At 28.5% G+C, this 26,554-nt stretch overlaps 1 protein-coding gene and 1 long non-coding RNA gene across 3 annotated transcripts; one reads left to right on the top strand and one right to left on the bottom strand.

Moving 5' to 3' along the window:
• Positions 1–2,319: 2,319 nt before the first annotated feature.
• Positions 2,320–15,474, top strand: LOC149890313 (uncharacterized). The gene is made up of 10 exons (XM_090083662.1): positions 2,320–2,591; positions 7,731–7,797; positions 8,113–8,249; positions 12,153–12,297; positions 12,381–12,592; positions 12,949–13,306; positions 13,397–13,515; positions 14,307–14,465; positions 14,642–14,962; positions 15,214–15,474. The coding sequence occupies exons 1-10, from the start codon at positions 2,418–2,420 to the stop codon at positions 15,397–15,399; spliced, it is 1,878 nt and encodes a 625-aa protein (XP_089939788.1). The 5' UTR covers positions 2,320–2,417; the 3' UTR covers positions 15,400–15,474.
• A 7,847-nt stretch (positions 15,475–23,321) lies between these two features.
• On the bottom strand, positions 23,322–26,182 carry LOC149890312 (uncharacterized). 2 transcript variants are annotated; one of them, XR_016451971.1, is made up of 3 exons: positions 25,776–26,182; positions 23,750–23,809; positions 23,322–23,654 (listed from the first exon to the last, which is right to left on the bottom strand). It is a non-coding gene; the product is annotated as an uncharacterized LOC149890312 (long non-coding RNA). The 2 variants fall into 2 exon arrangements; XR_016451972.1 differs by lacking the exons at positions 23,322–23,654; positions 23,750–23,809 and adding an exon at positions 23,964–24,018.
• Between the last annotated feature and the right edge of the window lie 372 nt (positions 26,183–26,554).

Below are 26,554 nucleotides of genomic sequence, written 5' to 3'. Positions count from 1 at the left end.
TTTATCTTTACTAAAACTACTTGATTACTCACAAACTTAATCAAGTTATGATTAAGGTTTTGTTTTTAAATAATCGCTATTAATAAATGTTTAAATAATCACTATTATCTAAAAAATTGTAGAATTTTATAAAAAACTTCAAATATTTAAAGAAACACCACCAAAACTTTATGCACCCGAAAAACGCAGATAGTCCAAAAATGTATCTGGCAAAAATGCAGATAGTCCAATTTTGTTTTACGCGGAGATTGCAGATATGCCAAATTTGTTTTCCGCGGAGATTGCAGATAGTCCGATTTTGCGCGGAGCCATCGATAAGATATTATAGACATTAAGTTCGTAGACGTTGAGTGCTTTAACGCTTTTAAATAAAATATTTGAATGAGAGAAACTCAAACAATATTTGCATAAATGAGTAGTAGAGTTGAATTAAATTTTGTTTACTTAGATAGCATCTGACTTTATATAGAATTCCAATACTTTTTGCCAATTTAGTAGAAATAAAGTCGATATGATACTTCCATGTAATATTTTCATCAAGGAAAATGGCTAAAAATTTTGTGATCGACTCCTTTTTTATTTCAATTTTATCAATAAAATGTTTAGGTAAATTACTTGGTAAAAAACGCTTTTTTGCGAGAGAGTGGAAAAGGATCCATTTTGTTTTGTCAATGTTTAAAGTTAACTTGTTGCACTTAAACCAGTTGGAGATGCGATTGAGTTCTTTATTCATATTTGAAAAAAGCTCATAAATGTCTCTGTTTGACAGAAATAAATTAGTATCGTCGGCAAACATGATACTCATAAGGTGAGAGGCTTTATTTAAATCATTTATATAGACTAGAAATAAAAGTGGACCTACAATAGAACCCTGTGGAACACCACATTTTATGTCAATTAATTTATTATTTTGAAAATAATCACCATAGGAAACAAATTGTTTTCTATTTGTCAAGTAACTTTTATACCATTTTATTAATTTGCCATTAATTCCGTAAAATTTGAGTTTTTTAAGTAGAATTTTGTGATCGACCGTGTCAAATGCTTTTGATAGGTCAATGAAAATACCTAGTGTATATTGTGATCTGCTAAATGAATTGGAGATTTCACGAATGAACTGTGTAATGGCTTGTTCAGTTGAACAATTTTTTTTAAAACCGAATTGATTTTTATATAGAAGTTTATTTAGATTAAGATAATTGTATGTTCTATTGTATATAATTCTTTCTAAAATTTTCGAGAAGGTTGAAAGAACTGAGATAGGGCGATAATTACTAATATTTGATTTTTTTCCTTCTTTGTAAATTGGAGTAACTTTAGCTATTTTTAATTGGTCGGGGAAAACACTTTGCTGTATAGATGCCCTGAAGACTTTATAAAGAATACATTTTAAATTTTCAAAGCAATCTATGACTGTTACCATTTATTTCGTCCGCACCTGTAGCTTTGTTTCTTTTGAGAGATTTGTAAGCTCTTTCAAACTCATCAAAAGATAAGTCAGAATATAAATTATCTACAGAAAACGAATTGTTTATAGGCTCTAGGAAATCACTAAACGTTTTTTCCGTAATAGGAATCTTACTTGCCAATTTAGTTCCTTCATCAATGAAATATTTATTAAACTCGTTTGCAAATTCGTCTGGTTCATATATATTTGTTTTATTTATTTTAATTACTTTAGGGAGGGAATTTGAATTTTTTTTTTTGTTTTCCTGTTATTTCTTTTAACGTTCTCCAAGTATTTTTTGTGTCGTTTTTAAATTTACTAATTAAATTTGAATAATAATTTTTTTTTAGTTTTTAGTTTTTTACGAATATGACACAGTGTTTTATAAAACCTGAATTTGGAATTCTGAAAAGCCGTAAACCTTCAGTTAAATATACTAATTGATTCGCGTTGTTTCTAATTATCGTGATGTTTTGTCGCGTTATACCTTATTATCGAGTTGTTTTCTATTATATATTCTTTGAGCTCATTTTTACACAAAGCTGTAGAAAACGTTAGATACTCAAATAAATACAATAATGAAACAAAGATTTTTGTCTTTGTGATTTGAAATGCTTTTATCAATCGTTCTTACAACTCGTTAATAATCGAGGTTTTATAGGACGCCAACATTCTGGAGTTATACATTAAATTACAACTTGGCCGTAGTTCTGGTGATGAAAAGTAGCTTAGGTAGATTTCTTTAAAATTCTTTTCTAAACTGTCTTTGCAATAAATTTCTTTTACTTAAATCAGTTACTTGCGAAATAGAAAATATAGAAAATATTAGCCTATTTGTTACTTTTAAAATGTTATGTTAGGAAGTTATAAAAGACTTTTCGGATTTGGGTCGTTGTATGTGCGGACCCTCTGTCACGTGAATAAAACTCCTTACTGATTTCGAGTTACTTTTCACTTAGAGGAAAGTGGTATGAACGAAATGGATAGAGGCTTTGGTCGTATTCCGCCTTCAAACCATCGAGAAGATCGTTCATTTGAGAATATCTACTCTGATCGTCGTCCTTCTGGGAATTCGTTTCGCAATGTAATTAGAGGTAGTTCTCAAATCAAAGGTGGCAGAGATCTACCCTTTACTGGACAGTGGGTGAGAATGTTATTTACTTTACAAATCCTAATTGCTTAAATCAACGTTGTAGCTCTTAGCTTAGGTAACTCCTTATGTTTGTGTGTGTGTGTGTGTGTGTGTGTGTGTGTGTGTGTGTGTGTGTGTGTGTGTGTGTGTGTGTGTGTGTGTGTGTGTGTGTATGTGTGTGTGTGTGTGTGTGTGTGTGTGTGTGTAAATACAAATTATTTGTACATTAAACATTTTCAAAGTGAATTAATGGGGCAATACCTAGTTATGTTCCCTTTAATCACAAAATAATTTATGTGACAATTTTCAAGGTGATATTCCACTACTAAAGGATGTCTTATAGGATTGAAAGTTTTACTAAGGTAGACAAAAGGTAAGGTAGGCACTTTGGTAAACAAGCTACTTTATTTCAAAACATTGAAAATAATTTCTCTATTTTTGCAATTATATATTGCAAGTTTTAATTTGTAAGTAAACTATTCCGAAAATCAGTAAATATTTTTATTGTAACATCTGACTTTTCTCATGCTATTCTTTTGTTTATTTCTGTTCGAAGACAAGCCATAAATACTTTTGTGAAAATAATAATGTTATTTAGATTTAGAGAATTTATAAGAATTTTTTTTTTGGAAAGTTATTTAAGATATTTTACATAATTTATATTATCAAATGAGGAATTAAGTTTATAATGACTTTTTAAAAATTTAGTCATTCAATTGCAAAAATGTAAAGTAAAAAAAATTTTTTTTAGTAATTAATTTGGTAGTCTGATAATGATGAACATTCTAAAAAGTGGGCCTCTGGGAGATAAAATCATTTAAGTAGATTGCTTCTAAATAATTAGTAATTAGGCATTAATAAATTAATAACTTGAGTGAAACAATTATAAAAAGGCAAAAAACAAAAGCTGTTTTTTTTAAACCTAATATATAAACTTCCTTATATACACAACATTAATTAGCTGGTGAATTTTAAAACTGGTCAGATTCTCAATAAATTATAGAGTCCAATTTACAAAAATTCATGCTGGTTGTATTTATAATTGGTTCTGTTTAAAATGAGTTCCGTTAAAAAAAGTTTAATTAAAGATTTCAATAATATATAATTAAGCATTAATTTGCATGTCAGTTAGAGTAATTCAGGTTCAGGTTCTGAAAATATTTTGAAAGGATATTGTCTGTAACTAATACAATCTCTTTGCCATGAACATTTATTTTACATTTGACAGCTTCATGATAGTTAACTCTGCCAACTCCATGTTAGCATACCTTACCATCCTAAATAATGAATATTACTAATTATTACTATTATTAACAATTAAAGCTGTCTCAAGCAAGTTCCAGAATAAACTTTCAATCTCTCCCAAGAAAGGTTTTTTTTATTCTAATCATTTCACTCATCTTTCATCCTCTTAAATAGTGGAATCTTGGGACCAGTTGTGCCACTAGATAAATAGTTCTTTTAGAAATATGAAGTGTGTCTTTCTACAGTTTGATGTCTGAATGCAAGCACATGCAGGGGTTGCTATACCTCTTGCACTATTCTGTTACAATTTTCTTTAGGATTCCATACATCTTAAGTTGTTTTTCAGTAGTTTTTTATATCTTAATGCTTTACCAATGTAACTAATTATTTAGCAGCAAAGGTGCTAAATAATTAGTTATATTGGTAATCTAAATGATATCCAAATAAATTCTTTTTAGTCATGAATACTGATTAATACAACCAACCGTTCTCTGGGAAGTTTCTTACCTGCAAGATCTTTGATAATATTGCTATCGAAAAGCATATAAGTATTTTATACACATAATTGCTTTGTTAATTTCAGCTCAGAAGTATGAGTATTATAAAAATGTTATTGGAAAATAAAAAATAAGTAAGATGTTAAAAAAAAAATTTTTTTTAATTTTAAATACCAACTTTATTTTGTTTCAATATAACTAATTTTTCAAATAGAGAGTCACCCAATTTATTCAGTCTTTTTTTCAGTCATCACATTAGACCCTGTCGAAAATATTTGCTCAACTTTTCCTAAAGGGCCATACAAAACAAAATTTGCATTTATACTATTGCCATTTATTCCATTAAATACAAAAAAAAAATTCTAAGCCACTTCAAGGTGAAAATTCACCTAAGGGAAAAAGAAAACATTACATAGTGTAAAGTATAATAAATACTTTAGTTGATAGACTTATGACTTTAGATAAGTTAAGGATATTAGTTAATAAACTTACTTTATAAATGATAAACTAAAATCAATGCAATATAAGATAGAGAAAAAGTAACAGCATCTTGTTTTTGAACTGTCAAAAAAAAACTATATAAAAGAGCAAAATTATAAGTTTTTAAGTAATTATTACTTTTTGTTCACGTTCTTTCAAAAAAAGAATTCATTCTCTTTTCCTCATTTTGTTATTTTAAAAGGAACCAGTTGCAAGCTTCGTTCCTCAAGAAAAGAACTCATTCCAGGAATCTATTCCTTATGGAATGCCTTCTTCCAATATATGTGTGTATGCATATATGTATGTCTGGTGTGTGTGTATGCATATGTGTGTGTGTGTGTGTGTGTGTGTGTGTGTGTGTGTGTGTGTGTGTGTGTGTGTGTGTGTGTGTGTGTGTGTGTTAGAATTCTGGCCAGAATATATGTATATATTCTGGCCAGAATTCTAACTTTTCTTTTTTAACAAGTTGTATATATATTTTGCTATTTGTTTGAATTGTATAAATCTGTTAACTACAACTTTCTGTTTTTTCAATTAGTTGGAGTAAGTATAATTAGACTAGTTTTTACAATATTTATATCACAGTTTCAAAATTGGCAGACTTTATGGACTGCACATCACAGTATATTAAATTATTTGCAACTGGCCTATAAGGCGCTTTCTATTCAATTTAATATATGTGAATCAGCTTTTCCAAAAGTGTAAGGAGATTCAAGGGTGCATTTAAAAAGGAAAACTGAAGATCCAGAATTTCATCAAGTGATAGAAATATAGTTCATATTTTAAGGTCAAACCTACAGTTAACTTAATTGGGATGTCTCTTACTCAAGTATTCTTAATCCATCTCAATTACTATGCACAGTTTTACATCAACTCCAACAGGCAGGACTTGATGGACAATTTTTTTTTTAAATAACAAAGAAACATTTGAGTAGAATAGGCAGAACAGCATATTAACTGGGCTTAAACACTACTGTTCCAGGTTTTCTTAAGTGATGAGTCCAAGCTCATGTTTGGAACTGAATCAAGACAACAGACTGATTCAAGTGGGTTCAGCAACTTATAGGTAAAAAGTTTAATCCTATATAACAACTTCCTTCCATTAAATAGAGGTGAATCTGCCATCATGTGAGGTATTTTCTCAGCTTTTGAAGTTCATCCCTGTGTCATTTCCCAGAAATGGGAAACCAGTTCGCTTATGAAGTTATCTTGAAAAACAATGCCATCACATGCTATTTTTTTTATAGAACAAGCATTTATTTTTCAACTAGACAATGACTTAAATAACACATTCATTGACTAGTTTAACTGTTGCTGTGGTCTTTCTTAATTAGCTCAGTCAATCTACTGGTGGAAGGCTATTGAGCATTGTTTTACATAGAGATATGCCCAAAATGGAGCTGAGAGGTTCATTCAACTGGAGGGATAGTGAAAAGACCACTGAGGAAAATGTTAACACAATGCTTATTGATAGTATACCTTACAAATGCCAAGTCATGATTTAAGATTTGATGATTTTAATTCAAAAGAATACATGACAAAGTACTAAAATTCAGATAAATTATAGGTATTATTGTTAGGTGTCATTGTACCTTTTTATGGCTTAAGATGCATTTGTTTTTATAAATTATGCAATAATATCATATTATCAATAAAAGTTGTTTGATGTTCTTGATAGAATTTTGGACAGTACTTTATGTTATATATATATATATATATATATATATATATATATATATATATATATATATATATATATATATATATATATATATATATATATTTAAGGTACAAGACAGTCCAATAGTTTTTTACATAATGTGAAAGTTTCATAAGGAGGAAGTTAAATGTTTATGGTTAACTGTAAAAGACCAAGAAATAATTAAATAATTGTAAATTATCAAGTATGTATTAAATGTTTTGAATAAGCAACTTTATTTTTAATTTACAATTTTATTCAAAATAAGTTTATTATTTTTTGTTTTATTTAGGAAGTCAATCCCTTTGACTACCTCAAAAAAATATATTTTATGTATAGAGTATCAGAAGTAAATTTTAATTTTACATGATCTACTTTTTGCTCTTGTTCATTAGTTTTCAATTCATAATGAATTAAGAAAGCAAATATTTTGTAAATAAATTTAGTATAAATTACTATGTAATATATTATTATCTAGTTGCATTCTATTACTTTGTAAATATTCCTTTTTATTGTTAGGCATTGAAATCAGCTAATGAGAGTTTCATGAATAGATATGCAAACTCACTTTACTTTAAATATGCATTTTGTCATCTTTCATAGTTAAATAGATTTAATTTGAATCTTTTAATATCATGGTTAAATTTGAACTTAATGTTATCTGTTAACTATCTTTATGTGAATTGTCCATGATTTAGTTTATTCATCCAAATGTTGCAATTCTTTTGCTCAAAAACCTCCCTTCATTTAAGTTTACAGAGGTCTAAAATGATGGTTAAGCATCCCACAGTAAATTATAATTGTTCTGTGTAAACACTGCTATAAACAGTCTTTCTTTTGGTAACTCTGTGCTTTGATATTTCTGTGAATAGTCTCATCTTGATATGATTTCATTTTTCCAATGGAATTGAAAGACGATGCATGAATACAAGTATCATTAACGATGAAGTTAATTTATAATTGCTGAAATAAATGTTTCTACCTAAGTTGCTATGATAATACATATTTTGCTATGTACTTTTTGCTTATGTACGTAGCTTGCTACAATTATAAGTTATATATTTAGCTTATAGGTTATGTGGCTGTTATTAAACACAATAATAATCAAAATTACGTCACTCTATCACAGAAAATATTGCAGAAACTCACCACTCACCTGAATCTTTCTCCTAATGGAAAAGGATATTTTAGTTTTGTTAGCTATAACTGTCTTCTTGCGGTTTCTGTTAGGGAGGAGCAAATCGTAACCGTGGATTCTTTGGTCAAGGAGGTCAGAGCAATACAGGTCGCGACCGGGGTATGAAATAAAACACTGTTCTATCTTATTAATTACTGTTGGTTTATTTCCAATCTCCTTTCATTTTCTCATTTAAAAATAGAAGTATTTTTAAACCAACAATTTCTTGAAGTTCATTTCCCTTCAATTCCATATTCTATTTCTTAAAGTTTTCAATTGTTGGAAAATGTTTAAGAAAAAGTGTTTCAGGCTTTAGAGTTATTAATGTGTCATTGTATGTTAAATATATGTACATAATTTTTTTTTAATATTTACATTTCTGTCTGTTTATACATCTAGTCTCAGTTATTATTAATGAATTTATTCCTCTGTTAGGTGGCCAAGGAGGTTTTTTAAATGGTCAGATGTTAGAAACATTGAAGCAGCAACAAAATTTATTGAGTGCTTTTATGACAACACAATCACAGCATGGTTTGATGCAACAGAGAGGTGGTGGAAGATTTAGTAATCAAGTAAATTACAGCAATTTTTTCATGTTTTATTGTTTACTGTATATAATCAAAGATTTCTTGCTATTGTTAAAAAAATCATTATAGAAGGTTCTTTAAATTATTAAAACTGTTTCAGAAATTGGTTGGCATTTATTTTCTGATTAATGAGGATAAGGTGTACACTCATTTTAGTAAAAACATTGAATCCATGGGCAACATATTGGTAATTTTTACCTAAACCTCCTAAAATCACTAGTGTATTTACAAGCCAAAAAGAAATTTATGGTAGAAACTTTTTGTCAAATAAATTACAATATTTAGGATCTTAGTATTGAAGCATTATTCGTATTGCAACAATAAGGTTTCAGACTTCATAGGTTGGACAAAGCTCATAATACTTCTTTTAAAATGCAACTTAAAATTTATTGAGATTATCGAATATCTTATTGCAAGATGCTGATTCTTCTAAATGCTTGTGTCTTTTTTCCTGGTATCATCTGCAAAAATATGTCAAATAAGAAATTTGGTTTCTAATATTTCTCTATTGCAAAACAGTAGTGAATAACTCTGCAATCTTTCTTGAATAACTCTGCAATCAATCAAGCTAAATTCTTGAAACAATCACTACTTATTTGTTATGCTGTTAGTATGAGATTAAACCACTTTAATTTGATGTTATAATACAGAAAACATAAGTTTTAATTTTGGTTACAAAACAGAAAACATAAAGTTTTAATCATGTATAAAACAAAAATAAAATTATTTTGATATGTATAAAAATGATAATTATTCTATTTATTATTGCATAATTTAATGTTGCATTGCTTTTTAACCTCAGTTTTTACCTTACAATGACCTAGGATTGAATCACAGGATTCATTATGACATTAACTTTGAGGTTTTTGTTGTGAATTTGTATCTTTAATATAGCTTTCAAGAATTTTTTTTTTGTTTTGTTTTTTGAAAAATATTTTTAATGACATTTAATGCCTAGTTTTGTTCATAATGTTGTTGGAAAATCTATCCATAAGGCATTTTTTCCTTTCCCTGTGCCAATAATAATGTCTTTGTTAATGTTTTTGTATTTATTTCCTTTCAATATGCCTCCAGGACTATCTCAAGAAAAACATCCCCAAACCCTTTTTTTCAAAGATTTCATTAGCCATGCCTAACAGTTGCTACTTTGAATCAAAATGAGTGTCATGATGTCTTATGTACTTAATTCTATCTGTACCTAATCTCATAAAGTTAGATTCATTTTGACTATTGTGAGTTCCATAGTTTTTTCTGGCAAACCTTGCTTCTTTATTCTTAACTATTATCAGTTGTTTCTTAGCCAAATGTCTCCTAATAGATTTGATACATTCAAACAATATTTTGTAGTTAAATACTACAGTTTACATGGTATTTAGTTTTTAATCTTGGATCACCTTTTTTAAAAAGTAAACAAGCTACTTGTCCTCTCTTTTTGTTGTTATTTTTGGTCAGCTAGACTTGTTTGCTCTATGAACAGATCCAGTAGAACAAGAATGCTTTAAAACTTAACAGTTTGTTTTAAACCAAATATTTTTCCAATTTCACTATGAGTCCTAATATAACAATTGGCAAATATAATGTAAAATTACTGTTTTAATCATCAACATCTTAAATACCCAAAATTTAATTCAAAATAGTATTGGGCAACTGTCAGTTTTTGATGTTCCAGTATTGGTTTTATATCAATTTGATAATATTGATACAATTATAAGTTATTTATATAACTTATAATATATAGCTTATAATTGTAGCAAGCTAAGTACATAAGTAGTTGAGATTCACATATTTGTACTTTAGTATTATTTTAGGTAACTATTACCAAAAATAATATGAGCAAAAAAAAATAAAGGTAATGGGATGATTTTCAATATTTTTTTTTTACCATTGTGCTTAATTTTTAACTATGTTGTGTGTGTATATACATATATACATATATATATCCAGCTTGTATTAAAAAATAATAATGTTAAAATGTGAAATGCTTAAATTCATCTATTTATTTGGGTAATAATTTTAAAAGTTATTAAATAGGAAAAAAAGATCAGATTTAGAATCCTGTCCCATCCTGCCCACATCTCAAAGGGTTATTAAATTAGAGTAATGTCACTGACCAGGAACTTTTACATGCCACTGTATATGATAAGGTGCACTTGAATTTTTAAGCTGCTTGGTGTTGTAAGATCCATCTTTATTTTCAAACATGATTCATAAAAGCTGTATTCCCTTTGTGGTCATTACTTTTGTTATCCAATTTCTGGAGCTCTTTTTAGCCAGATCTGTTTCTTATCTCCAATTATCCTATATTAGTACTTTTGTGGATTTTCTTAAAATGGTCTACCACAAACATTTCGCCTTCATATTTATTTTCTAAACATCACTTTTATATTTTCCCTACAAACGTTTTGCTTTCAGATATATTGTCCAAATAATATTTTTATACTTATTCACTTAGACATGCTTAATTGTTCAAAAAAAAATGGAATACATTGTATAAATAAAATTTAAAAAAAGAAAATATCATTTTGGTACCAAAAAATATTATAAACAGTAGTTAAAAAACATTAAAAAATATTTTTTAACTACTTATTGTTTATAATATTTTTTTATTAATTAAAAGAATTAAATAGCCATAAAAAAAAAATTACATTTTTTAAAGCCATTGTATTTTATCTAGGCTATTTAAACAACAGTTAAATATGATTTAGAAAGGTTAAAAAAATTTATATTTTAGGTTAAAAATACAGCTATTGGTTCTTTAAGAATATTCTTACTAATGTTCTCAGCAAAAATATATTCTTACAACTTCTTGAATTCACAAAAGCATGTTATGATTTGGAAACTTTTGTGATTTAATTACAAAATCTAAGAAAAAGCAAATTATTTGTGTATCATAAATAACTTAGTTTGTTAAAAATGTTTGTTGGCACAAAAAATGAAAAGGCCACCAGTTATAAGTTGATTTGGTAAGTTTTACAATAATATTTGTTCATCAAATTATAATGGTGTTGAGAAAAAATGTGGAAATGAAAATGATAGGGTTTTGGGAATTACACACCAGAGGGTTAACAGTATTTGTAAAATGTGCAGTAATAACTGGTAAAAGGCCATATATAACAACTATCCTTTAGAAGGATCTTAATGAGTCAAAGCATGAATAGGCGAAAAAACACCATGTCTTTTGAGAAATCTGGGCTTGTTGGTCATGCAATTTCTTTCATTAATATATCTGTAACATTTTGTTTTCAAAAGGCAAAATATATACAGATACACTTGTTCATCCAAGTCTCCCAAAAGGTGATTTAAATGTAATTATATCCTTCTTGTTAAAAAAAAAAAAAATATTTAGCTATGAATATTTAAATCATCATTTTTAATATTTTAATCATGCTATTCATAAATTCAACTTTCAAACTGTAAAGCTTACTATACTATTTTATTTAGTGTTTAAGAAATAAATAATCTTAAAATATTTTTAAGTATTTTTGTCAAAACAATTTTTTTTGAAGTTCTTGTAGTGTAAGATCAGCTAATGAAGGTTTTTGAATATTTAGTTTTTAATAGCAGTGAAGCTTATATATCCTATTTAATGAGTTCAATTTTCCAATCCAGAAGCAGTATTTTGGATTTTTAGAGATAAAAACGCGTTTTAGGGATTGAAGCACAAATAACTGTCCTTAAAATTCAAAGTACTTTTCTTCATGTCTCAAAAATATTACTAATTAAAAAAGAAGCAATATTAACTCACTTAAAAAAATTCAGAAACTAAATAAACTAACCACTAGTGATGTATTTTCAAATGAATGAGTTATTTTCTTTAAATTTGCATTACAAAGTTTACAAGGTTTGAGCTCATATAAAATGAAAAATTTTTAAACTTTAATTATTTAGAACAATCAAAATAGAGGCCAATATAATAATAGAGGTCCAAGAGGTTCTCACAACAACCGTCCTGGTGATAAAAGAAGAAGTGATGGTACTGGTGCTTCATCATTCAGCAAGAAATCAAAAAAGCAATTTTCTCCCGTAAAGAAAGGTAATTTACTTTTTCAAGCTTTAAAATATGGTTTGTTAAAATATTTTAGGTGCTCAAAATTCTTATAATTTGTTTATGTTAAGATAATCAACTTGCTAGAGAAGAGATAGATATTCCAGATAGTGAGGTAGTTATACCTGATTCTCTAATGGATGCCATTGAAGAACTGCGGCAGCGTAAAGATAATATAGAGAGAAATGTGGCTGATGAAGATGTGGCAAAGCTCACTGTTTTCTCATTCACTGGTAAAGGCTACTCTTGCAAAACATGTGGGTCTCTACTGAGTAATAAGCAGGTATTATTAAAAAATTAGAAAAATATTAAATATTAAAAAGAATAAATTTTTTTTAGAAATATTAAAATTATAAAGGAAAAAGTAAACAAAAAAAAATGATTTTTCACCAAGAAGTTTGGGTTAATAATTATCCAGATTAAATTTTTTTTTTTTTTTTTTTTTTGTATCCTGAAAACATCTGATGAGAAGAAACTTTAGTGTAAATCTAGGCCTAGCTAGGTTGTTCTTTTTTTTTTCTTTTAGCTACTGATATCTCAATATTTTGAAGTAAATTAACCAGAGCAGAAGTTAAACTTTTCAAAAATGATTTTTTAAATTCTATAATTGTTAATAAAGTTAATATTTTTCTGTTTTAGACATTTTCAAGTCATGTTATGGGAAAAGCACATGTTATGAAAGTAATAGAAGCTCGTACTGCAAAGACTTATCAAGAAACCAGAGATTTACTTGATATTGATCTTGCACCAGATGACTGGTATGAGAAATCTGAAAAAGCTCGAAGTATTTTGTTGCTACAAGCTAAATTAATTATGAAAGCTAATCTTGAGAGAGAGGAACAGGAAAGGTTGAACTATAATAGTAACCCTGCCAACTTCTTTACTGTAAGTATGGAGACTAGAAAGTCTGCTGTAAAGAAAGAGAATGTTGTAACTATTACATCATTAGTCGAGTCTAGAATGGAAATCAAAGACTTTGTTGGGGATAGATTTTTTGGTAAAGAAGTTTAGTTAAAGAAACATTTTTATTATAAAAGTCATAATTTCACTGAAATTTTCAAAGATGAAAGAACTTTTTTTTTTTCAGGGTGTGAATTTGTCAAAGCTGTTTCTGGTTTTCATTGTCGTCTGTGTGATGCTTACATCAAAGATGCTGCTAAAGTTGTTCCACATATAAATGACAAGCTACATAGGAACAACTATCAGGTAGAAGATTTGAGAAAACATTAATATTTTTAATAGTAATTAACTCAAAAGTAGTTGTAAAGTGTAAACCAAGTAATTGACTCAAAAGTAGTTGTAAAAGTGTAAATTTTTATATTTTTTTGTTTATTTGGAAAAAGCTTGTAATTAGATGAACTGAAAAAATAAAAAAAGCAATTTTTTTAAAATTTCAAATAGAACACTTTTAGTTGTTTTTTTTTCATTTTTATGTTAAAAATTTTATGTATTATTTCATTTTGAAATTTATATTCAGAATAAGCAATACCAAAAAACTAATGTATTCTGGTTTTTGGTATCTCATTAATTGTTTATGTCTTATGTTGTGATAGCAACTGTTTTTAGAGTTTAAATTATATTTTTCCTTTTAATTAAGGTAATAAAAAATGTGTGTTGCAGCAAAATCTGTTCTAACTTTAATGCTTGCATAAAACATCGTCTTAATGTTATCACGTTATTCATAAATTATTAAGTTTTTTTGATTATGTAATATATTGTTTACTCATAGTTTTTTATATTTCTTTTATACCTAACACGTTTGCATTTTTTTATCTGTGCATGTTTTGCTGCAACACCCGCTATTTCCTTATTAAGAGATTTAGATCAAAAAGTCAAGATTTGCTTAATAAAGAAATATATTTGTTACTTTTTTAATAGACAGATGTTAACCTTTTGGTCCAACTCTCCAATAAATTCTTACCTGATCATTTTCATCCAATTATCTAATTCTTTAGATACAACTCTTAAACGTTTAAAAATGTAGCCAATATTTTTAGGTCCATCTGCGAAAAAATCCACACTATGAGAAACAACAAAAGGAACAGAATGCAGATCTTGCTGCAATTTTAGCTGAAGAAGAAAGTAAAAATGTTCTACTCTCTCAAACTCCTGGTGTATCATCGAGTCCTTTCTTGTTTGCAACGGAATCCAGCTGTGTAAGTTAAGCCGTAATAAAAATAGTTCGTAATTTTTTTTTCTTTTAATATAGGTACCCATAAAGATTCATGACTTAAGAGACTGCGTTTGTGCTGAAAAATTTTTAAAATACAGACTAATGTAGGTTTCTAAATAAAAAATAGTTATGAGCGTTTGATTTCCCATCATTTACTAGGTTCAAATTCCAAAACTTATGAATAATAAAAATGAGAAGCAAGAAACAACTGTTAAAAGTGAAGATAATGAAAAAGCAGAGAGTATAAATGATGTGTCTGGTGGAAACGAAATTATTTCAGAAAAACCAGAGTCCTCTGGAGCCGTAGATGTTGCAGAAATACACGTTGAAGATGTCAAAAAAGAAGACAACGAAAGTGTCGCTCAACCGGAAGATTCAGCCCAGAAGGTTCAGCCTGACAAAAGTGATGATGATTCTGTAAACGTTGCTAAAGAAGATGTCAGGATAGAAGAAGAAAGTCCTTTGAAATCCATTTTGAAGGTCAGATTTTTATTTGAGCAAAAGTGAAACAAGGAAATCCGATTGAATTTAAAAAATTTTCTTACGTTATGTCCAAGCTTTTATCAAAAATGTTTTTGATTTTTCCGGATTTCCTTTTTCCGCTTATAGGCTTCGAAGCATAAAGAACCTGTCTGGGTAGACGATTACTGAACATATCGATGGAACTGTTAACCACAATTTAAATATTTCTAAATTCTCTTAGAAGTTTACATAAGAATTTTGTCATTCAGAATACTTCTACTCCAAGAGGAGGTGCAGCTACTAGGAGAGGTCGTGCACGTGGTCGAGGTTCACCACGGACGAGAGGGCGACGTGGAGCGAAAGATGATATTGATTTTACCAAAGATGACGATGAGTTGCTTCCAAATGCAGATGGCAGTTTTCAGGTAGTTGATGAGGTTGATGACTTGTTTTAATGTTGAATATGACAATATGAATATATGAAAACTCTGTATTTTACGCTCATTCAGAAGATAACTGGTTTTATTAAATGTCTGTTACTTGAATATTTACATGTAGTATCTACAGATACTCTGGTGTTTTCCATTTTCTAGTGGTTTTTATGTTTTTTGATTTTTTCAGACTACTTTACACCATTGTCTAAAATTTATAAATTTTAGGCAATAAATGTATTATCTCTTGGTAAACAACTTAAAAACTATAAAAGCCAACTAAAAGCAATTTATTTTCCCTGAAGGTTTGTTAAAACTCTCACAAAATTACATTTAACAGCCTGTTAAATGTCATTTGCATCAATACATTTATTCTTTTGGTCACACTATTGATTAGCGATCTAAGATTTTTTGTTTGATCTAAGTCTATCCCAAACTTCTTTAAGATTGTTCTCTGGTATCAAGTGTGATTTGTGGTCTACTTATATTTAGTGCCTTTTTTACTACTTTCCACACATTTTCGCTGAGAGGTCTGGGCTTATTTTTCAGGTCATGATGAAACTTTCCATTTTGAAGTTTTACTCTTGAAGTGTGACAAGTTGCTTCATCTTTAATAAAAGTAAAATTCTTGTTATTTAGTTGTCGGTTTTTCTGATCTGCAGATGTGAATATAGGGAAGCCTGTTGTACCTCTGATCACTTTTTGCTTCATGGTGTTTTTTTGTCTACCATTGAATCAATTTGAATCATTCAAAGTTTTTGTTATTCTCTCATACTTTGCGCAAAAATTATACTTTTGATTTTTTTTTTCATTCGACCAAGAAATATCATTTTTTAACGTTTTAAAAAAATTAGTTAAATGGTCAATAGTACAACATGGACATTGTACCTTTGGCCGAGGTATGTTGTTCCTTTGACCATTATGTTATTACTAAAAAATCATGGACTGTTAGAACTTATTAAATATATTATATCTTTGCTATATATTTTAAAGAAACTTCTGGCTAACTTCATGTCAATAAAAGCTAATAAAACCATTTTCTAACCAATTAAAGTTGTCTAAGATAAATCCAAAAATCAATTCTTGCAATCTTTTGAAAATTTGTGTGCTAAGGGTCATTTTGTGTCTAAGTAATAACCCCACTTTATTTTTAAAATATCAAGTTTTAAGTTATGCGACTCAGTCCGCTGATTGGTGATATACATTTCCCTTTTCTTTTTTTTTTAAATTCCATTCGAATTCTCAGAGGACGTTGCCGCGGCAAGTTATAACCAAAAAAGAATTTTGATGGTTTGAAATAAACTTTTGTTTCTTTTATAGTTTTACAATACTAAGTAAAATATTTTTTTTAACAATGACTACTAAATGCGACATTACTGAAGTCTCCATTCAGCTTGGATTTTTTAATAGATCTTTTTTTTATGAGGTTAATTAGTCTTGTACAAAGGGCCATTCATTGTCCTTGTACCTAGGACGGTGTCTTAAAGTATATCTATGGTCATAATCTTTACAACCTTGCTTTATTTAATTATTTTTTGAAATAAAAAAAAAAAGGAAAATGACGTCATTTATCATTTTATTTGATTCAGTCACATTTTTTTTAGTTGGATGCTCTTTGCATGAGATGGTTAGGGTTGAGGTTGGAAACTCGAATGTGATTGAATTGTACAAAATATTTTTTCTAATAGTTGTTATTATCATTTAGATTTAAGAGCAAAAATATAATTCTTTAATTAGGAGTAGTAGTTGGTGGTCTACGTACAATTAAAAATGGATTAATTGTACCTAGGGTCACTGATTTTAAAATCCTTTTGCTTGACAGAATTTTATATTTTAAGCAATTATATTGTTATCAATAGAAAGTAATGGTATTATGTGATCATACTAAAAATCTGGCTAAAGGTGCACGAATCTCCCTTAAATTGGTTTGTAGCAGGAACCTTTTAAAACCCAACCTCAACCCAATCTTTAGCTGTCATAGTCATTTAAATATAATCATAATCCTTAAGTGAAATATTAGAGTGCAGATGAAAAATACGAAATTAAAAGAATATAGTATATTAAATATTACTTTACAGTAAAAGACGTCAAATCAAAATCAAACATAAGATAATGACTAGATGATCTATGACCAAAAAATGGAAGTAAAACTTTTATTTTAATATCTTCAATTCAAAATCAGATCATTCAGTTCCAAATTTTTTTCATCTCGTGTAAATTTATTGTCCCCTGACTTCTTCAGATATCTAATTTTATAAACTAAACCAACAACTTCAATAACTTCTGATATATAATGTCAAGAGTATTTCTTCCAAATTTCGCGAAATTATTTCACTTTACTTGTTTGCTTTTTCTAGTTCATTATCAAGTATATTTACTCCAAAATCAATTTCATCATATCTTTCACCATTTAAACTTGTGTAAGATTGTAGCTTAAAAATGATCTGTTTTCGTCTTGGTTTTTTTCGTCTTGGTTTTTTTAACATTTTCATTGTAAGAATTTATATGTATATTAACTTTCATTTCAGGTTAAAGTGCGTGATTTTCCCTCGCCTCTTTTTGTAATAGTTGTCTTTCCTAATTTGGCTTTTGGGTAGGTTGTATTATTTTAGGTGAAACAATTGATGTTAATGGCAAATTGCCAGGAGTGGTTTAAACTTTTATAATATCATTAAAAACGCAAACTTCCACTATCCACTATCGGGTTATCAGCAACATTTGCAGCTAAGAAATAAATTTCAGTAAAAATATTTTCAATAAAGGGAAAAAACCCAATACATTTTAGAATGTCAATCATATTATTTGGTACAAAAGCATAAGAAACGTGACCAACAAAGTAAGATATATCATGCAGTCTCTTAAGTCATGAATCTTTTTTAACAGCATTTCCTTGTGATATCATCCAATTATTCATGGCATTCCTATAAAAAAATTTTTAATAGGGTTTGCTTTTTGTGGGTTGCGTGAGGATGAAATGTAATTAAAATTACGCCAGAACTTTTAGCTCAATAATAGATATGTTCACATGAATTTCATGATTATCCATTAATAAAAAAACTGATTTTTCAACCAAAGGTCATACATTAGGAGGAGCACCATTCAGCATGTATTCCTTAAATTTAGCATATGGAAATACATGTAATGGTGGGATGTTATTTCCAGTAGCATTAATGGCTGTAAGTATTATTGCACTGTTGCCTCATTCTGCTCTAGTAATACTTCCTACTTGTTTTTTGCCTTTTGAAAGCTATGATTTTTGGTGGTATGTGAACTGTGGAAAATCCTGTTGCATCACAGTCTTAAATAATTGATGGTTCAAAATAAAATTTTGAAATATTTTTTTAACTTTCATATAATTCTTATGGTTTTTTTATTCAATGCAGAGGATCTTCCAATTAACATTAGCTGTGGTTTTACGTAGAGATAACTTATTGCATCTTCTTGAGAAAAACACCAACCTTGCTCCTTCACATTTTAAAAAAAAAAACATTCTAACAGAAATGATTATATATTTTTCTGCTCTTACTTCCTTATGGATCTATAGAAATTAAGTAAAGCTATATAATCAACCTGATTATCAAATTGCTAGATCTGCCAAATAACTTAATCATTAAAATTGATCATCAGGCAATTAAACATTAATTTTATGATAATTTTCGTGAAAAACTGGCCTCTTTAAGTTCGCGAAATATCAAAACCCAACATGGACCAGCCAAAGGTAGAACGTCCTACGTCGGTCAAAGATACACGAGATGGGTTTCTCTAACAATTATCATCTCAACCCCCATTTTGGTTAAGTAATTATTATCTAAACTTTTCCATAACAAAAAAAAGATGTTGCTTAATAATAATAATATCAAACAACTTTTTATGACAGTTTTATTATTAAAATAAGATAAACACAAACATTTACTTTTTAAGAGCCAAAAATTATAATTTCTTATGGATAAAGACGATCTATCCCAAGCATGATCTTTTACGTTAAGAAGAGTCTTCATAGACTAATATTTCAAATAGTACTTCATGTTTTTTCAAAATGATAATAATAGGCCAACAGGACGAAGTGACTAAAGGTACAACGTGGTAAAAGGTACAACAGGTTCTCCTTTATAAATTTTACTGCTAGCAGACCAGATTGTCGGAAAACAGGTTTACCGATAATCGGTCTCTTTTTAACTGACCGTTTAAATTATTTGAGTACAGCTGAAAGTGGCTTGAATCCAATTATTCCATCTCAGTTTTTAACGATCATTTTAATGATGACTGTAGTTGCGTCATTGTGTAATTCATTGTGCACAATTAATATGTAGTTCAATGACTATATATGGCTCGTTGTGCATAATTCATTGTGCACAATGAATTAAGACATGATATTTAAATTGTAAAAGCGAGTGAACGTGAGGATGAAATACATAACGTATATAGAATGTAGTCGTCTTAATATTACAATGACACCGTCTGACTCGATGAATTTCAGAGAGAAGGAGCTGGAATTTTCGTTCAAAATATTTTTATTCCATCCAGATAGACCGTGTATTCTCGGCAGCCAGCCGACATCTTGGATGCCATGCAAGTCAGTGATATAATGCTTTTAACAATCTTCGGAAAGACGGCAACAGACGTCTTCTCTGAAAAGAGCTTTTGGGCATTATGTACTCGCTGAAACCCGCCATCCAATTTAATCTTTATCAGTTCTGTTGATGGTGGTGACATTCCTCGTCCAGTCAATAAATACTTCATCCACAAGTAAAAGTCGCATTTATTGCCTCACCAAATGTAAAATTACGCGTATCCTCTCCTTTAGAAATATATTTTTGTAAAAGTTTATTTTGTCATCTTTAATAGAAGAATTTAAGTTTACTCTCTTGTTTTTTCAATTCAGTTGCATAGTGTGTTTAAAAAATTTTAACTCTTATTTGCGTGCTCTAATTCTTGCTTTTTGTCTAAAATAAAATCTAGTTAAGTTTGACTTATTTTACAATTCGATTCGACCATTTCTTTTGTTGCAACTAGTTTGGATTCTTAATTTGTAAGTCGTTTTATAACTGTATTGGATAGCTTGCTTAATTATTGTTAATTCTGAGTTCTGTAAAGTTTTTAACTATGGGAAAGTGATTTTGTTTAAGAATATTGCATTAAGAACTACTAGACTTCTTGAACTTTGTAATCGCATTTTCACATTTCTAAGAAAAAAAATTAAGTTCTACATAGGTTAATTTTTAGGTTAATCTTAGTGACCTATCAGCAATGGAGTTTTTTACTAGAACTAAAGAAATTCCTGAATTTTCATAATACAAGCTAAGAATTTTCTATTTTGGTTTAATAAATTGCTTGCTATACTCCTTTAGATTGCATTAGATTTCTTTTCTCTGACTTCTTAGCCACCTAATCGACTCTGTTGTGCAGTTAGCGCACAACTTACAATATTATCAAGTAAAAAACTTGACATTTTTAAAGACAGAATTTGCTAAAAACTATTTACAATACTATAAATTTAAGTTATCAAAAATATCATTCAACGTTTTGTAAAATTTTCCGGTTCCTGAAGCATCAGATTGTCCTCACAATGTCTATGCACTAATAATAGTTACGATTTTTGCTACTGTGCGTGTATGTTTTGCGGTAACCGATGCTAGAGGTAAGTCTTGAACCAAGCAACAGTCGCATTTTCAGTTTTTGATTAAAGAGCAGAAAGTATAACGATCTTAAAGACCTAAGATCAGACAAACCGCATGAGCCGACAACAGAGTTATTCCTTTTGGTGTAAGAGAAATAATCTTCCGTAAACTTATCAAGTTAGTTCAAATAATAAATCTAAACAAACTAAAAATAAAAATTATACTTAGTCTTACTGAGAACTTGCACCTTATTTTATTATATTTATTCTAAAAAACGAAAAAAATAAAAAGGTAACATGCAACAAATTATTGTAAGAATATGTTTTGTTAACCAAAAAATATATATTTATATTTGAAATTTATGTAAATACTTTGCAAAAAAAAAAGCTATGATAAACAAAAAAAAAACAGTTTTTTTTTTGAAACTTATATATTTATCAATATTTGAACTCAAGATGTAAAACTTCATTTTAATCAGTTTTATAAATTTCACATTAGCGTTCGTTGATTCCGTCGCCATCTTGAGAGTCCAAAACTTCCCAGACAGCCTACGACACTGTGCCAGAATTCCGGCGAATCATCGCACGCCGTGACGACAACATTAGTAACGGGCCAGTACTGGCCCGAGTCTGGCATGCTTCTGGCGAGTAGTCGTGCGCCATTGCGATGGCATTTGATATTGGGCCAACAATGGCCCGATTGTGGCGGCTACAGAGTTTTGGTCGAATGTCCTTTTGCCATAACCGCCATTATTTTGAATACTTTCTGCGTCATCCATTATGATTTTATAGACGCGAAGACAAATGCTTACAAGATTGCTTTTGCTGTTGTTTTTTTATTATGTTATTATTACAATACGTATTGTAATGATAATAGCAAATGTACGTTTGCTATTAAAAAAAAATGTTGCTTTTTTGTGAAAACGTATAGTTATGTTGTAATTAGAATTGCAATTGCTACATCCTAACTCTTGCAGTAGTAAATACTACTGTAAAAAGTTTAGATGTCGTATGATGTAAATAATGTAAATTTCACTTGTGTTAGCACATATCGTTACAGTAATTTTATATAAAGTTTAGCTATGTTTTTATATTAAACAGTTTGAATATTATTCATGCAAGATATTGATTTAACAATAAAACAGAAATGGTTAAAGAAAAGGCTATTTAAAGGTTAGAAGATAAAGTTTTAATCACAGTAAGATAATGAAATTTTTTAATAAACACCTTTTTTATATTATATATATATATATATATATATATATATATATATATATATATATATATATATATATATATATATATATATAAGATGATAACAAAATAATGGCATAACAACAACAAAGAAAAGATAATAAATATATATATATATTGTTATTATGTTTACTTTTGTTGTTATTTTTGCTGTTATTAATTTATCTTTGTTTTTATTATTATATGTTCCTTTTTTATTACTTGTCATTAAAATAATCTTATTTAATTTAAGTTAGTTTTAAACTCATTTTAAGTGACCTTGGTTGTAATCTATTGTCATTTACATTATAATCATGAAAGGACTTAGTCAATTGTCACTTTTCTCATTTTAGCAATTCAATATAAGAGTGAACCATCCAAATTAAATCTTTATGTATTTTTTTAATCTTTATATAACTTAACTTCGGGATAATGTATTGTTCCTGTTACATATATAGTTAGAGTTATTTTAAAAAGCTTGCAACAAATATTTAATGAAGATATCAGTTGTGAAATATTTAATCTACAAAACTCATTTGGTAAGATAACTGTTACCCCCTTCATACATATCTACAAAAGACAATTTTCGTGCTATAAGTGAAAAAGTTGTAGATAATAATGATTCAGTTTTTGGAACTGTTGTTAATATATTTTCAGATAACAATGTTATTGTTAAAACTGAACTTGGTCATATTTAAATTTTAGTTATAATAATGATGATGAAATATTCTCATCAGATTTGACTACCCTATTAGCTGATTGGGCTGTTCAGTTTAGTGAACAGCCCAATTAGTGGGTTGCTTCAAAAAAATTGCCGTAATCGCTATTCAGTTATGTTTTAGAGCAGTGGTCCAGTTGTGGCTAGCCAGCTCTGGGGTGCCATCTGTGTAAATATATCGGCCCGTTATTGGCTAACCAGGACTGGCATGCCGCAAACGGCCCAGACAGCCTCCCGTTAGAGGCCCAATGCTGGCCCAGTTCCGCTTGCCACAACGGCGCGATGCCGGCAACTGATCACGGCCCAATGTCAAAACGGCCAATGGCCCAGCATCGCTAGCCAGCACTGGCCCGGGATCATTTTCCAGCATTCGTCCGTGATCGTATGCCAGCACTGACCCGTTACTTTTAACCAATATACATTCACCAACGCACTATTATTAGCCATTTCTAATGTGATATCGCACAAAAAGCAAATACAAAAGTAAATATTTTTTGATATTTATTCCAGTTCAAATTGACAAAAATAATTTTAAATAGTACAGATATTATTGATAGTTTGAAATAGTGCTATTTACCCAACGAGTTTTTTCGTTCTTCTCAAGCCTTTCGTCCACTATTTCGATCTCCTGAAAGCTGAAAATACTCTTCAGCCAACGCTCAAACTCTTCACTTGATGCTCCCGAGTTTAAGTGATTTAGTTTTACAGCACCTAAATACAAACTTTAACTTGACAAAATTACAAATATAACAATTGAACACATACAAATAAATATATATTAAATAAAAATAAAGATTTCTTCTTACCCAATAAAATCTTTTTCTTCTTCAAGTTTTCCACTGAAATAACCAGCTCTTTTTTAACAGCTGTAAAAATCAGGATCTCTTAGAAAACTCATTCTTAAAATTCTAATAAAATAAAAATAAACATTTACAAAAATAACTTAAAATAACTGAAAGTATAAATTCTAAGCATATTACTACTAACCAGTGCAATGAAGTGTTCCTTCACTCATTTTGGCAAGAATCCGTCTGACAGATGAACATCAATTGAATGTCAATAAAGACCCTGAAAACTAAAATTAAGAAGAAAAAATTAATGAAAATGTTTATTTTAACAATAGGTTAATGTGCATTTTATTGCATATACATACATATATATACACATATAGTTATAGTGCATTCCAAAAATGAGGAGAGTGACCATTGACAAAATAATTTAATGAATATAATACAAGTATCAATAAATTACAACCTTAAAAGTTATAAATTACAACCTTTAACTTAAATTCATGACTACATTGTAGTGTACATATAAATACTAAAAATACCAAAAGTATCTCAAAAATCTAATGCAAATAAAATATGAAATCAAAAACAATTCATTAAACATTTATGGGAATCATTTCTATGCCAATTACATTTACCAAATGTAATTTCTCCATTCAGCAGCTATTGAATGCATAAATATAGACAATGTTGTTATAAAACTGTTATAATAAGAAAGAAAATTATTTAAGACACAAGAAAAATTAACCTAAATAAGTTAAATATTTCAATTACTACCTCACATAAAACTATGTATGAAATAAGCATATTGATTTTGTCAGTAATAATGTAAGAAAATAGACTTAGTACAGATTTCAACAAATTAAATTATAGCAAGTGAAGTAAGGGTGAAACAACAAAACTATCATCAACTTGTTGAATACACACTTGAGAATTCTGTCATCTAAAATTGCAATGTGTTTAACTTTATCTAAGTGTGATACTAAATGTGATTCTTAACAGACTTGAATCACACAGGTTTTTTAAAATTAAAACCTTGCAAAAGACACAAAACTGGCCAAAATGATATTTTGCTACTTTTAAACACCACCACCAAAAATAATCACCACCTGCTTGATATGCAACTATAAAATTGTGTTGAGTTTTTTAAGTAGGCAAATCAGGATGAAACAGACAGAGAATACACAGCAAAGATGACAAAGCAGTCAGATTAACACTAAACTGAACAGCCCAATCAGCTTATAGGGTAGTCAAATCTGATGAGAATATTTCATCATCATTATTATAACTAAAATTTAAATATGACCAAGTTCAGTTTCAACATTAACATTGTTATCTGAAAATATATTAACAACAGTTCCAAAAACTGAATCATTATTATCTACCACTTTTTCACTTATAGCACGAAAATTGTCTTTTCTAGATATGTATGAGGGGGTAACAGTTATCTTACCAAATGAGTTTTGTAGATTAAATATTTCACAACTGATATCTTCATTAAATATTTGTTTCAAGCTTTTTAAAATAACTCTAACTATATATGTAACAGAACAATACATCCCGAAGTTAAGATGGAAAAATATATAAAGATTTAATTTGGATGGTTCACTCTTATATTGAATTGCTAAAATGAGAAAAGTAACAATTGACAAAGTCCTTTCATGATTAAAATGTAAATGACAATAGATTACAACCAAGGTCACTTAAAATGAGTTTAAAACTAACTTAAATTAAATAAGATTATTTTAATGACAAGTAATAATAAAGGAGCATATAATAATAAAAACAAAGATAAATTAATAACAGCAAAAATAACAACAAAAGTAAACATAATAACAATATATATATATATTTATTATCTTTTCTTTGTTGTTGTTATGCCATTATTTTGTTATCATCTTTATATATATATATATATATATATATATATATATATATATATATATTCACACACACAAACATATATATAAATAATATAAAAAAGGTGTTAATTAAAAAACTTCATTATCTTACAGTTATTGTGATTAAAACTTTATCTTCTTACCTTTAAATAGCCTTTTCTTTAACCATTTCTGTTTTATTGTTAAATCAATATCTTGCATGGATATTATTCAAACTGTTTAATATAAAAACATAGCTAAACTTTATATAAAATTACTGTAACGATATGTGCTAACACAAGTGAAATTTACATTATTTACATCATACGACATCTAAACTTTTTACAGTAGTATTTACTACTGCAAGAGTTAGGATGTAGCAATTGCAATTCTACGTATAATTACAACATAATTATACGTTTTAAAAAAAAAGCAACATTTTTTTTTATAGCAAACGTACATTTGCTATTAAATAAAATATTATTACAATACGTTTATTATTACAATACGTTTTGTAATAACATAATAAAAAAACAACAGCAAAAGCAAGAAATTTGCGAAATATATCTTGTAAGCAATTGTCTTCGCGTCTTTAAAATCATAATGGATGACGCAGAAAATATTCAAAATATTGGCGGTTATGGCAAAACCAAGGAGGTTTAATACACAGGAGGCGGCATAACGTGACTTTTTTGAAGCCAGTTTTGAAATTTGGCCGCCATCTTAGTTAACCCAAAAGAATTTCGCGGAACTTAGGATTTTATTTAAAACTTTGTTAAACCAAATTAAAATATTGAAATGATTGCAATCAAATGATTGAATAATAAGAATTGGTCAGTTTATGCTTGATAACTTATGCTATCATGTAAAGAATTATTTGCTAACTGATAGTCTTCTTCAGTTCGTTTCAATAACATTCGGAATACTGAAAAAGACATTCAGA

The sequence above is a fragment of the Hydra viridissima genome, unplaced genomic scaffold, assembly GCF_058129835.1.
Source record: "Hydra viridissima isolate aposymbiotic clone 2 unplaced genomic scaffold, HvirCarnegie_v1 scaffold_4, whole genome shotgun sequence".
Classification (NCBI taxonomy): domain Eukaryota; kingdom Metazoa; phylum Cnidaria; class Hydrozoa; order Anthoathecata; family Hydridae; genus Hydra; species Hydra viridissima.
The sequence above is the reverse complement of the archived record's forward strand: the minus strand, read 5'-3'. Positions and strand labels throughout refer to the sequence as shown.